Genomic DNA, 14,011 nt, shown 5'->3' with positions numbered 1-14,011 from the left:
TACTTTTGAAGGAGACTGTCTCAATATAATTAGCTCTATCAAGCAGACCATTCCCGCAATTCACTGGATGAATCAAGGGATTGTAGATGAAATAAGACATCTGCTGAATGTTTTTTCTTGGTTTTGTGTTAGTTATGTAAAAAGATCAGCGAATAATGCTGCCATGTTATCGCAAATTTCTCCAGGTTAGGTAGATCTTCTTTTGATTACACTAGCAACTTTCCGGATATATTTTGTCAAACTATAAAAGAAGATCAACTATCTATGAATGTAACTTATGTAAGTTAATCTTAATAATATTTGGCTTTTTGCATCAAAAAAAAAAAAAAAACATGAGCAAGAACAAAAAATCGACATGAATCTTGCACGGATATAACTTTGAACTCATCTCCCACAATAATGACTATGTTTAAAAAAAGGGAGCTCAGAATGATGGTTTGTGGGAACTTGTTCTGGAGATGCAGAAAGTTTTCATTATGAAAACAAAGAATCCACCAGGATATTATAGGAATGTACAAGTTCAAAAGTTTGTGTTACAGACGATGTTAGGACCTAATTATTGAGTGTTCCCAAACTAAATATTGAATGGCAAAATTTTCATAGACTACCTAGCTATACAGTGTAGCTTTGACCAGATCTTCTCAGCCATATGAGCGTCTGTGTGTATTTTCTTTTTGTTTGTCAGTAAAAGATATTAGTAGAGTCTTCAACCTCCTCATCCTACAAAAAGTTAAAAGAAATACAGCTGCATTAGAATTTATGAAGAACAAATCTTAACATAAGATAGAACACCAGGACAGAACCTTGTACCCGCTGCAACCCTTACAGGATGTTGTTCATAAGAACTATCTATCTTTCAGCCTAGAAGTTGGAGCTCTGGTTTGGGAATAGGGTCTCCTTCCACCAGCCAAACCACTATCACTGACACTCCCTTCAAGAAGATGATCATGTGCTTCTGAAAATTCCCTCGACCATGATTGCAAGGGGATTAGAAAACTATCATCCTTAGAATTCCTCTTCTGCTGCTCATGCCGCTTCACATTTTCAGAAATCTGATGGAATGTGTTGTGTATCCGTGCAATTCCCCGTTCCACTGGTTCTACTACATGTGAAACTGTGAACTTCATGTCATCTACCATCTATAAGCACAAAAGACAAAGAAACAAACAAGTTCAGAGATTTTGTTCTATCAGCACTGGCTATAAATGCAACTAAAAGTTTAAACGCACAATTTCACCACTTCCAAGGACCACGTCACGGACACTCTGTGGGAAACTTAATCTTTTCTCTCTATCATGAGGGATAGAAGGGCTCATCCTAGTAGATCTTTCACTATCTCGAACCTCTTCTGGATCTGGAGGGGTTCCCAGTGCTGCATAGTCATCCAGTACAGCTACATTACGTACACATCTATCCCCACGCATGTATGGTTTAGCTGGGAAAACGTGAAGATGCACCACAGCAGCTATGCCCATCTGTTTTATTCAAAGAACCAAGGATTGCAATAAGAATTATTTACCGTGGTTTTAACAAGCATGAAACACGCAGGACGAAAAATGCTAGATTACTGGGTCATTTTATCATAATGTGAGCTACAAATCCATACAAAAATCTATCACAAATAAATTTGATTGAAGACGATGGCACTAAATTGTGGTATTGCTAAGAACAAAACAGTATATCGACCATCTCAACTTCAAGTGATATTCCCAACAAAGAAGCAGAAGTATCAAAACTCAAGGGTAACAGTGAGATGGATCCTTAAAAATATCATCAAACATGATTATGATAACTGCCATGACCAAGAATAAATTCCCCTCCATTCACGGAAATAAACCAGAATGCAGAATATATATCAAAGAAAAGAATGTGAGATCAATAGAGAATACATAGTTGGATTGTTACTTGCCTCAATGCAGATGATGTAATCTTGAATACTTGTTTTCAGCTGTTGAGCCAAAGACCCTTTAAAAACACCCATGGAGAAGAGAATTGCAACAGCAACACCTTGCCACCATGTTAGAAATACAATCGATTTGAACGTCAAAAACTTAGCAAGGGGATTGATAGGTGCCAACTTCTCCTTAATAACAGTATAAAACTGTATAAGGCAATAAAGGGCCCACGTTTGACTGAAATTTAGAACAACTGCCAGATAGGGATACCTGCATGCAGATTGAAAGAATATGTAAAAAGTGAATTAAAACAAAGGTAATAATGTCCAAATAAAGGTAGACGAGGATGAATGGACACATAAGCTATAACTGAACTAGATGATGGGTATACTAATAGCAAAGGAATGAGAATAATTACGTGCAATTCTTAAAATACAAGAGCGGATCACATACCCATATTTCCATTCAAACTTCCCTTCTCCATACACCCCAAAGAGTTCAAAAACAATTGCCAGCAGCGCACATATTGTCTTCAATAGCATCTGCTCAAGCCACAAGAAATCCCATCAGCAACCCTAAAGCACAAAACAACAGCACTACACATAACATCAGTGCATCAACATTCAGCAAGAAAAACGTACATATTGAACAATGCCGATTTTTACAGCCTGATAGAACTCAGGACCAAGGTACCACCCGGTTGAAAAGCAATTTAGTGGAAATGGGTGCCTAACAACTCCATCTTCATATGCTGCTTCTAAGAGAGGCGTGTTGGAAGTGATTTGGCCGTGTGTTTCCATAAATTTAATTGTACTATCCTCACCACCTGTGGAAATAAACGTTTCGATAAGCGCAAGAGTAATATATGAAGGTTCAATAAGTCAAATCTAACGATGATAGTTGACAAATATGCTCCTCCAGTTATATGACACAGCTTTATTGTGCCACCAGTTTTCTAGGAACAGCGCTGGAGCAAACCTAAGGGTCAATTTCATGTGTAAAATGATCGTCTAAACAAACAGAAGAAATTCCTAACAAGAATCAACTTTTTATTATTCGAACTGCATCAGAATTCAAAAACTCATCAAGTAAAATCAACGGCCAGCAAGAGATGACAGAATATTGACACTTTTAAGGATAAATTTTCAAGGGTTGAACATTTTTGAATAATCTAGTTGCAGATTATGGCTGCAACGTGGAGAACAACATCACAGAATATCAGCCCATCGCTCATCTTCAGACAAGCCCCACAAAAAATGATGGTCAAAACATTTGTTACATAAAGTAACAGTTACCCGGCTACAATGCCAAGAGCACATACCTAAGCAAGCAATCAAGTATCTCTCGAAGCAGTACAAAGCAAACGCCTCATAACAATCCCGCATTGTTTGATAGATAAATGCTGAATTCGGATCCACTAACGACAAGAACTGTTTACAAAGAGAAAAAGGTGAGAGTAAATTAAGATTTCTAGGCACAAGTACAGCTCGGCTCTACTGACATGGGATAACACGTTTTACATTAATAGATCTTCTCCGCATATATGATGGAGACAGGTTTCGTACTATTGTAGTATTCTTATCATGGACTCAGATATACAGAAACTAGATTGACACTCCTATTGAAGCCAATTTAGAGTTACAATCAACTTAATTGTAATAGACATGTGGGAGCTTAGCACTCCAATAACAACAACAACAACTGAAGTTGCAAACAAGTGCACATCTCAACTTGACGACAGAACTATGGCTTTACACAACAAAGAAATGCAGTAAATATGCCCACACCTTCAATGCTATCCAAAATAAAAAGGAGCTTCTCAAATAGAAGGTTGTGAGATCACATACTGATTCTAATGCATAAACAGGCACCATGAGGATGATTCCGATCAGAAATTTCTGTTCCTGAAGTAAGATGATGATTAAACCATTAGTCTAAGGTCGAGCAAATAAGAAACCGAAAAAAAAGTAACAACAGATATCCAAAAGCTGACCACATCAATTAGTTATGGCGCAAGAACAAACCTCGGGCTGATTATAAGCAGCTATATGCTCGAATATAAGAAACAAAGATAGAGAAAGAGCAACAAGAACAGATACTCCAGCAGTGAGAACCGGCCAGCTATAGATCAATTCACCTCCAAGGTTGACCGACCAAACTTTCCCTGACTGACTTGAAGACTCGGCCACTGAGAGGAGCATAAAGAAAACATAGAAAACCCCCCTCCACGCCATGTAGTTGAACTTTGTGTTCTATATCTACTCAGAAAAGCTAACAAAAGGGGCACACCAATATGTATCCACAAATTTAGAACTTATTTTACAGGTAAAAATACTTCTTATAACCCCCATCATATAGCTTTATAAGAAATCGTGCCTGCCACAGATGTGGTATTGAAGATGGCATAAGAAAGTATGCAGGTACTTGCACTCACGTGGGAAAAGAGAATCTCAACTACACAGTGCACTAATGAAGGCAGAAAGAAGTTCTTCTTGATTGAGTAGTTTTAAAACTTGAGGGCATAAACCTGCAGAAAGGAAGAATAATCATTACATTGTTGCGCTTCAGAGTGGGGCATAAAAACGAACGGTAGTAAACATGTATGCTGATCAATCAGACATCCCCTTACAAATACAATATAACATAACAGACCATTGTACTTACACAAGTATAAGCCTCCTATTACACTGATCCAATAGGCATATTACACTAAAACACTCTAACCAACTACCCCGTACACAGTTGATTTACGAATACCATACAGTCAAACCAAAAAACTAGGATCTCTAATTGATGAGTACAAGTTCAAACGGGACATAACTCTAACAAGGCTAACCTTACAACTAAAAATCTCCAATCAATCTATATTCGATTAAAGTCAACCTGCGCTATAACAAGAGAAAGCAGAAAATAACAGCATAAAAACACACATGCATCATTACCTGACCTAACTAATAAACCCTCAACGAATCCAGCTGATTTTGCAACTTGGGTTAAGGAAATTTATGAAATACAATCCCTAAACACACCCACTAACATGGAACAATGATCACTATACACAAATTGGTACCAATTAATCGAAACAAGAAAAGAAAAAGAAAAAGAAAAAGAAAAAAAAACAAACTCAGGGTCACCAAAACCTAGTTTTCCAGTACCCAAAAGAGAGAACGTACATTACCTATCCGAACAACATACAGAATTTGATGTTACTTCTCAAATTCGAAGATAATGAAACCCTATAAAATAAACAGAAGTTGCGCGAAGATTGAAGATGAAATTCAATAGTGCAAGAAAGTTAGTGGAGTATTAAAAGAAGCTTACCTAATTTCTGAACCCTGAAACAGAAAATAGACACGAAAACGCAAACCCTGGCCTTAATATTCTCTTCTTTCTTTGTGATTAGGAGAAACGTGGAAAGGAAAAGAGGTTCTAAGAGGGAAAAAGAAAAAGGAAAATATTGAAAGGCAAGTCTAAACTAATTTTCTTTCTTTGGCGGTTGGGAAGGAAGAAGAAAACCTTATGGGTGTTTTTGGAATTTTGATTTCTTTCAGGACCCCACGTGTTACGTATTGGGTTCACTACTGATGATTCGCCTGTAGATACCTGACTTTTGTCTTTTTCAATTCGATCCATTTGACAAAACTCGGATCTCGAAAAACAGGCCGAATCGAGCTAAGGGTGACGGAGGGACTGGAAAATTTTATCTGAAATATTACATCTACTTGGTTAAATTTACCACAGTTAAAACACGATCAACACGCAATACTTAGTCATTTGATTTGTGAAATTCAGTACACTTCGGTACTAGCCACAGCAGTTGGAACTTGCAACATTTTCTATTGAATTTGATAGGGACATGATTTAGCAGCGTACCACGGACAGTAAGCGAAATATTTAGCAACAATGTGTGGTTGTACAGTTTTCCTTCCTAGCTTTGTAGACAGCATGTCTGGGTCTTAATCTTTAGGATTTTTCATCCCCAAACACAAATTTCATGGAGTGATAGAATTTGGTGTTCAGTCAATTACAACAACACAAAATTGGTTAAAAAGACCAAAATCAACAATTCCTGAGTGAAATAGACAGTTAGATTTTGATACTGTTTAAATGGACAAAAATGTAAAAATAGGCAGGATGTAACCAGTTTCATCGTGCCCATTTTCAAATATTTTTTCTTATTTTTAATTTACACAGGATGTATCCAGTTTCATCCTTACTATTTTTTAAATTTAAGCTAGGATGAATCCAATTTCATCCTTGCTATTTATTTTTTTGGCCATTTCATCCAAACTATTTTTTACTCGTCCATTTGAACCGTGATTTAAAAATATTTGGACAAATGACCCATTTTCCGTTACAGCAAAGTGTTTGTTGCTGTTTCTCTATGGTCTGTTGCCCAAGTTAATGTTGGAACTTTGTTGCACCTGTATTTAGATGGAAGGAGTGCAATATAATCTGTCTGTGTGTCCTGAGAGTGTGCAACACAAGGGTTTTCATGCTGATCATATTTAAGGCGAACGATGACAAAATCTAATCCCTTCGGGTTTAACCGCCTCAAAAGATGGTTTTGTATTGTTTTGATCTCGATCAATGATTTATGAAGTTCAGACAACATGAACAAGGCACTAGGCAGAAACTGTCAACTATAACAGATCGAAGGGGAAAGGTATTAGACGTTAACACCAACAAGATCAAACACTTGAGATCTTAACACTTAAAGAAATTATCTTCCATTCCATCATTACTTGAGTTGAACTCGAGGACCTTTTCAACTCGAGGAAACAGGACACACTCTAAACTCCAGAGCTCAATACTATTTTGTGCAACATTTACAATAAGCATGAAGCACTAACTGAGCTAACAGTTCCACTATATGACCAAGTGAACATTCTTCACTTCCCAGGAAAACACCTAGAGAGACCATAGTGGAGAACTGATAGGCTTATAGTAACTACTGGTGCTTACAGGAACATAGAGGAGGAATTAAACAGGAACAGTTCTCTTTCTAAATACTCCCCATAGATAAGGTGCCCCATTAAATTCTGCAAAAGAATCAGGAGAAATTGTTGAAAGGTGAACTATTATACAAATTAAGTAACCAATATCATCGGATTAAGGTTTTTGAGCTTACCGCAGTGCGACTTGGGCAACTGGTCAGAGGGAAAGACTATAAGCTCTGTGTTACCAAACACAAATTTGAGTGCGAGATCCAAATCAATCATGTCATCCACCAGTTCCACGAAATTATTTTCCTCCCTGAGCAGTGTAAATATCAACAATGATGTATAAACCAAGACAAAAATGTTCTTAAGAGATTAAGCACAGCAAGACCATTACCCTTTCTTATCCGAAAAGAAATATAGAGCAATATCATCACCAGTGGGAGCTGATAAACCAAATTTTTTAGGCCATACATCAATTCTTGATGGCAACTCCACACAGAGAAACGAAGGTAATGCTTTTGCAGCCTTAAACGCCTTTAAGCATGCCTTGCTTGATATATGTGCTTTAAGAGCGTACTCATCACCACTAACGTCACACCTTCCCCTGTAAAAAAAATCAATTTCAGTTAAGGTGGAGCACTAGTTATACATATTTTGGCAAATAGATGAAAACAAGAATATCAGAAAGCTCGTTAATAGTAGTAAAACATCTAGTCCTTGTCTATAAGAAGTACATTAGGCTCGTATACCTAGCCCTACGGTCCTCATAAGCTTGCGCCACTATTGCCACCATATCAAATGGAAAACCAAACAAGGGACGAGAAAACAAATAATAGAACCCTCGTACCTCCAGACAGGATCAATAACTGGAAGTCCATCAGCATACAGGTTGTCTTCCATCGATGGACTTGACAAAACCTTCTTTGAAGCATCACATCCACTATAATCATTTTGCTGCTGTTCAACTTCTATTTGTTCATCTCCAAGAGTTGGTGCCAAGGTAAGCCTGCTTAGTTTATCTGCTGGTATGCATTCCCCACATGACCATTTTTCCACCTTCTTATCAATTTTAGACAAGGTATCTAAACAGTAGCTGCAGAGACAATTTTCAAAGAAGATCTCAGTTAAATATGTTATCAGAATATCACAGCGAACACATGATTAGAGAAAGAAGAAAAAGAACAAACTGAAACTCAACCTACGTGTGCTCAGCAGCAACATGACACACATCGCAGTATATTAAGAGATTGGCGTAGCCTCTAACACCACATTTTTGACAAATCGCAACCTGTAATGACGAAGTGAAACAGTTAAACACAAAAAAAGAACCTAACTTTATACATGAATGAATGGAGAAAATTCAACACAAAAAAGAACCTAACATAATACATGAGTGTAACAATTTTCAACACAAAAAAGGACCAAACTTTATACATGGGTGTAACAGATTCTGGGAATATTGACTCACCTGGTTAGGATTAGATGTAGTACTGTTAGCTGAATCATCTGAAGAAACCGAATCAACGTCATCTTTATCAACCATCACAAAATCTTCTTCGTCACAACCCATTTTAACTTCAGATTTAGGGCAACAAAAAGATGGAGAATTAAGGGTTCAATTTGTTAACAAAATCCAATCATACGAGTAACCTAAAACAGATTGACTCAGCAGCAAATCGAAGAATTTTTAGATTAATATGTAGATTCTGATCGAGGTTTTCCTTTTTTAGGGCTTCTTTCTGAAATTTTAAATTCTTCTATTTTTTGTTTTGGGCTTGCTTGAATAGGGGACAGCGGAAGACTACAAACTTTTGTGAAATCGAAGTGTAATAAAAGTGCAACACATACTCCGGCGTGAATTTAGGTAAAAACATAAACAAAATTACCAGTGAGGTTTAGTGGTACCGAACTTTACTATCTAACGGTGGTAAAAATTTCCATTTGAATTTTTTTTAGGTTGCCTGCTTTTCTGGTTTTATGCCCAAGGGTCCAAACTAGCTATCACGGGTCCAAACTAGCTACCACACTTGATAAACTAGCAAATCAAGTCCATCGAGTCATTTCGTCACCTGATAGATGAAGAGAATTTTGTGATTTCTATCTATCACGTTCATGATATGAGAAAATTAGAACCTGAAAGACCAATAAAAACAAGATCCGGATATATGAACTGTGTATAAGATAGTCTGACCGGGATTCACGAATCCCTAAATGAGTCTTCAAAGTCGTAACCTAGAATACATTTCACGAAGAACGTGGGTTATAGAGGACGACTCTAGCTTATCAACTAATACAAAAAAGTTCCAGGGATTAAGAAATCCAACTGCAAAAGTTTTTCTATGTGTAGATTTTTAAGGCTCTAGGTAGCTTTGAATTCAAGCTAGGGTTGCTTGGAAATCAAGCAAACACTTTTTCAGTTCAGATGAAATTCTTATTAGGAATCCATTTAAACATGTGAGATGTCTGTCTTGAAATACATAGAAGAATATACATCATGGTCCAGGTGTTGATGGTGGTTTTTATCTTAGGGTTAAAATCGTAAAACCTTTGTCAAACAGTGACATCACACTTGAGTAATAATTTCGCCACTGGCACATTTATTGAACCATTCAACATGACTGCGTAAAATTACCGGGGTACCTTTTTTATGTATATGCCATGTTCCACGGCAGAGTTCTCGGTACTGACTGGCATCATCTCTACACATGCCAGCCACGCATGCTAGCCAAACGTGCCAATGGCATGCCATGCCAGCCACATCTCCGCGCCAAGGCATGCCAACCATGCCATACGCACCATCGTGCCAACGGCATGCCATGCCAGCCACATCTCCGTGCCAAGGCATGCCAACCATGCCAGCCGCACCATCGTGCCAACGGCATGCCATGCCAGCCACATCTCCGCGCCCTGGCATGCCAACCATGCCAGCCGCACCACGGTTCCAATGGCATGCCATGCCAGCCAAATCTCCGCGCCAAGGCATGCCAACCATGCCAGCCGCACCACTATGCCAAAGGCATTCCATACCAGCCACATCTCCGCGCCAAGGCATACCAACCCTACCAGCCGCACCCCTGTGCCAAAGTCATGCGGCCCTACCACCATGACGCTGGCTTCCAAACGAAGGGTTGCAACAACCAACGACTACCTTTACATCTGAGATGCAGATCTCAGCCGTACAAGTTCGCCACCTAACGCATGGCAACTTCCGGCCCAAGGCCAAACATCACGGTTTATGCCAAAGCCCTAATTTTGGCCACCCCTAAAACATGCCAAAGCCATGCCGGCCCTACCACCATGTCGCTGGCTTCCAAACGAAGGGTTGCAACAATCAACCGCTACCCTTCCATCTGATATGCATATCTCATCCATACAAGTTCACCACCTAACGCATGGAAACTTCCGGCCCAAGGTCAAACATCACGGTTTACGCCAAAACCCTAATTTTGGCCACACCTAAATCATGCCAAAGCCATGTCGTCCCTACCATATGCCACTGGCTGCCAAACGAAGGGTTGCAACAGTCAAGGGCCGCCCTTCCTCCTGAGATGCAAATCTTAGCCGTACAAGCTTGCCATCAAACTCATGGCTACTTTTGGCCCAATGCCAAGCACTAATTTTGGACGCACCTAAACTATGCCAAAATCCTAGCTCGGTCGCGCCTGAACCATGCCACTGGCTGCAAACAAAGGGCTGCAACAATCAACGACTGCCCTTCCTCCTAAGATACAAATCTCAGTCATACAAACTTTCCACCAAACGATTTGTGGAAATCTCTTGGACACAACGCCGAAACCCTAATTTGGTCGTACCAAGAGCATGCAAGCGCTGCAACCATGCCGCTGGTTGTCGAACGAAGGGTTGCAACAATCTACGACTATCATTCCTCCTGAGATGCAGATCTCATCCGTACAAACATGCCACCAAACGACTCGTGGAAATGTCTTGGCTGCGATTCTAACTCTTGGTCACGGCACCAACTTGGCTGCAATGCTAACTCTCTGGTCATGGCACCAACCTGGCTATGATGCCTATTCTTTGGTCACGACACCAACTTGGCTACAAACGCCAAATCCTTTGGCCACGCCACACGTAGCAACATGCTACACGTTTTTCACGAAAACACTTGAGGCATCAAAACATGTCACAAACTGGGCGATGCTCATCAAGGTATTGGTCTGGCGGTTTACAGCGTGTGGCGTACACTCCGCCCGTTACAAGAAAGTGTCATAAGAGTGAGGAGGCTATTAAATACAAGGAGTAATGGTGAAGCGTTTCCTTCATTATGGAAACATCAATTCCAGGCGTTACCCATTACCGCTTCCTTCCATTTACTCAACCTTTCCAATTCTTACGAGACTAGGGTACGTTTCGTTGCGACTTGTATAAATAGGTCTCACCTATTTCCACCAAAGGAAAACTTTTGGTCAGGAGAATACAACACTCAGAAATCACTTGTTACCTTTCCCATCTGTTAGCTTTTCACTTTCTGCTACAAGTCGTCAAACAACTACTCTTACCGAATCAACTATTCTGGTCTCAACACTCTCTTCGCTTCCCTCCCTAGACCAACCTTTCTCCTTCACCTTATGACCGAAACAAGTCTGGAACGACCATTTCTTGGTTTAGGCCGGATTTGTACAGATTGATCTCTCGAATCAAAGTACTCCCTTGCATTACATTGTTTAGGGTTTAGACTCGTTTCTCGCACACACTCGAAATTACCGAAATCAGCAGAAACTGTTTTCACTCTCAAAAACTTGGCGACCACAGTGGGAGAATAATCTATCGGTCACAATATCAATTCCCGATTTCTAATTCCATATTTTCAACCCAGATATCCAAATGATGGAAGCAGAGTAGCCGCTGCCTCAGTTATCAGACGACTCTGGAACGACTGGGGACTTAGGAGTGATTGGGGACTTTTCACAGTCGCGGCGCCGCTGCCCACAAAGGCTCAAATTTACATCCGGGAGATCCATTTTGTTGGAGACTTTAAAAAGCAAGTAAGTTTCGTCAAACGAGTTTGTGTTCTACTACCTAGAATTTTCACATAGATAGTAGAAACCGACAACCATGCTACCCCTATGTTTCATCCCATACTTTCTACTGTCACACGATTCCATAGCATTCCTGGAATATTTCGCGTCACTTATGGTCATGATCTAACCCGTGATATTCTAAAAATAAATAAATCATAATCTAAAATCCTAGATACCAATTCCAAAAAACAATATATATATATATATATCAAACCATAAACCAGGCGTTCCGATCGCCTTTCAAAAATCGAACCATGAACTAGGCGTTTTTGCATTTCAAAAAAAAAAAACCTAAATAAAGAAGTTCAGAAGACAGAAGTACATTCAAGGAAAACCATCTAGTAATGGCTTGCTCTTCTTGGATAAAGCCTCCTTAGTGCTTGCGAGAGACGCCCGTTTCAGCGTCAGCTCCGTGGACAACCTTTCGATCTCCGCCTCCTGCTGTGCGACCTCATCCGCGGAAGGACCTTCAGCCGCCATAGTCTGAAAATTTTCGATCTCAGAGAAACCTTCGACAAACCAGGGAACGTTGAACCCGTGGTCTACACACACATCACGATGGAACTTCCATCTTGAGACCACGTCCTCAGAAACGGTATGGCCAGTCACTTTGCACATGTCGTCAATCGAAGATAAAGCTTCCTCCACACGCTTGACCAGCGCAAATCGACTAGTAACCTTTTTAGTTGTGGCGATGTGTCCATACATTTCCCATATCTTAGTATATAACGTCTCATATTTGGATGGCACGCTGAAGCCACCGATCAACACGTGATTTGGATAAGGAACTAAGTATGGAGGGACGAAAACGGCACCCGCAACCGAAACGGCAATTGGCAAGGGATTCCTAACTACAATGGCGCCAGCGGTCGCTGGAGCACTCTCTGCTACTTGATCCGCAACAACATCTTCATCTTGATCGACCTTCATTTCCGGTTCGCCAGGCGCAGCTGCCACGTTTGGAGACAAAACTGTATCTCCACGGCTTTCCGCCTCGGTGCCATCTTCAGGAGCGGGCTCTCCTTGCGACATCATGGTTTAGAATTTTTCAAAAAAAAAAAAGAGAAAGGAAGAAGAAGAACGCGTGGAAGACTCACTGATTCACTTTCAGACGGACTAGAAGAAAACTCAGCGATGCTGTTGGAAGAGTTATTTTCATCATCACTAGCTTCCGATCTTTCCTCCTTTTCGAGCTATTCTTCACCGCAAGAAGGCTCGGCATTGCCACCCTCTGCTGTAGGAGCCGCCGTTTTCTGACTACGTGCAAGCTGGGCAAAGGCGTTCACGCCCTGGTTAAGGAATAAGGAAAGATTTTAAATAACGAAAGAACTGTGCAATCCGACTGAGTGGGCAAGAAAAATAATACATACCGAACGTTGGAAGAACTGAAAGTCACAAGGGCCATTGAATCTGATTGAAAATCACCCGCGTGATCTTTCGACCTTCGCTCATTCTTTTGGGGACTGTCTGTGTCCGTATTAGGAGATTTCTGTTTGGGCGAGGAAGGATCCCTTAACAATGGATGTCTTGCAAAGTTGCAGCAGAAGGCTTACCACGTGTATTCTTCACTACGTCATTCACGAATCCATGAATGGCAAGGAACTCGTCCTATCAGAATATGTTATACTTAGAAGTTGTTGTCGGATTTCGTGCCGAGAGCAAGAAGGGAAGACTTGTACCCGGCGCAAGAGCACTAGCATCAAGAGCAGCTGGCAACAAGTTTTCTGGAACAACCGACTGACGAGAGAGCAGGACCCCTTGGTCAAATCCTATATGTCGAGCCACCCTGTCAATGTTGTAAGAGACTGCCTGACAAGATCCTCAAAAGAAAGACGGTACATAACCAGGCGTGCAACTTCGCATGAACACAACCTCCCCAAGGCTTGTATTCTTTTCAAAAAGAAAAGATGGATTCGGAACGGAGGCAAAAGTGTCTATTTGAACTATGGAGCCGTGCATCGGAGCCCATGGAAGAAAATTGATTGTATAGGAGTTGTCAAGGAAGTCAACCAGTTTCGAGCCAGATCTTGGGCGCCTGTTCACCCAGCGAAGTATCCTAGAACCGCCCCAAGACTCGGGAAGTGAAGCCAGCGGTTTGGGAGCGTACTTCTCGAAATGATCCCACAACCAC

At 40.5% G+C, this 14,011-nt stretch overlaps 2 protein-coding genes across 6 annotated transcripts; both read right to left on the bottom strand.

The window, feature by feature from the left end:
- Positions 1-454: 454 nt before the first annotated feature.
- LOC113289818 (protein LAZ1 homolog 1-like) lies at positions 455-5,357 on the bottom strand. Of its 5 annotated transcripts, none has more exons than XM_026539197.1 (10): positions 5,217-5,357; positions 3,920-4,422; positions 3,683-3,799; positions 3,217-3,325; positions 2,537-2,721; positions 2,349-2,437; positions 1,910-2,165; positions 1,230-1,475; positions 804-1,139; positions 455-720 (listed from the first exon to the last, which is right to left on the bottom strand). In XM_026539197.1, exons 2-9 carry the CDS (start codon positions 4,127-4,129, stop codon positions 846-848), a joined length of 1,506 nt encoding a protein of 501 aa, XP_026394982.1. In that variant the 5' UTR covers positions 4,130-4,422; positions 5,217-5,357; the 3' UTR covers positions 455-720; positions 804-845. The 5 variants fall into 5 exon arrangements, with proteins under 5 accessions (XP_026394982.1, XP_026394980.1, XP_026394983.1 ...); XM_026539195.1 differs by having other exon boundaries at positions 475-720; positions 811-1,139; XM_026539198.1 differs by having other exon boundaries at positions 475-720; positions 827-1,139.
- A 1,229-nt stretch (positions 5,358-6,586) lies between these two features.
- Positions 6,587-8,645, bottom strand: LOC113289819. Its single transcript, XM_026539200.1, has 6 exons — positions 8,307-8,645; positions 8,041-8,126; positions 7,686-7,931; positions 7,233-7,442; positions 7,027-7,151; positions 6,587-6,937 (listed from the first exon to the last, which is right to left on the bottom strand). The coding sequence occupies exons 1-6, from the start codon at positions 8,406-8,408 to the stop codon at positions 6,879-6,881; spliced, it is 828 nt and encodes a 275-aa protein (XP_026394985.1). The 5' UTR covers positions 8,409-8,645; the 3' UTR covers positions 6,587-6,878.
- Between the last annotated feature and the right edge of the window lie 5,366 nt (positions 8,646-14,011).

Source organism: Papaver somniferum, chromosome 6 (assembly GCF_003573695.1).
Source record: "Papaver somniferum cultivar HN1 chromosome 6, ASM357369v1, whole genome shotgun sequence".
NCBI classification, from domain to species: domain Eukaryota; kingdom Viridiplantae; phylum Streptophyta; class Magnoliopsida; order Ranunculales; family Papaveraceae; genus Papaver; species Papaver somniferum.
Note: the sequence above shows the minus strand (reverse complement) of the source record. Positions and strands in the feature narration are given on the sequence as shown.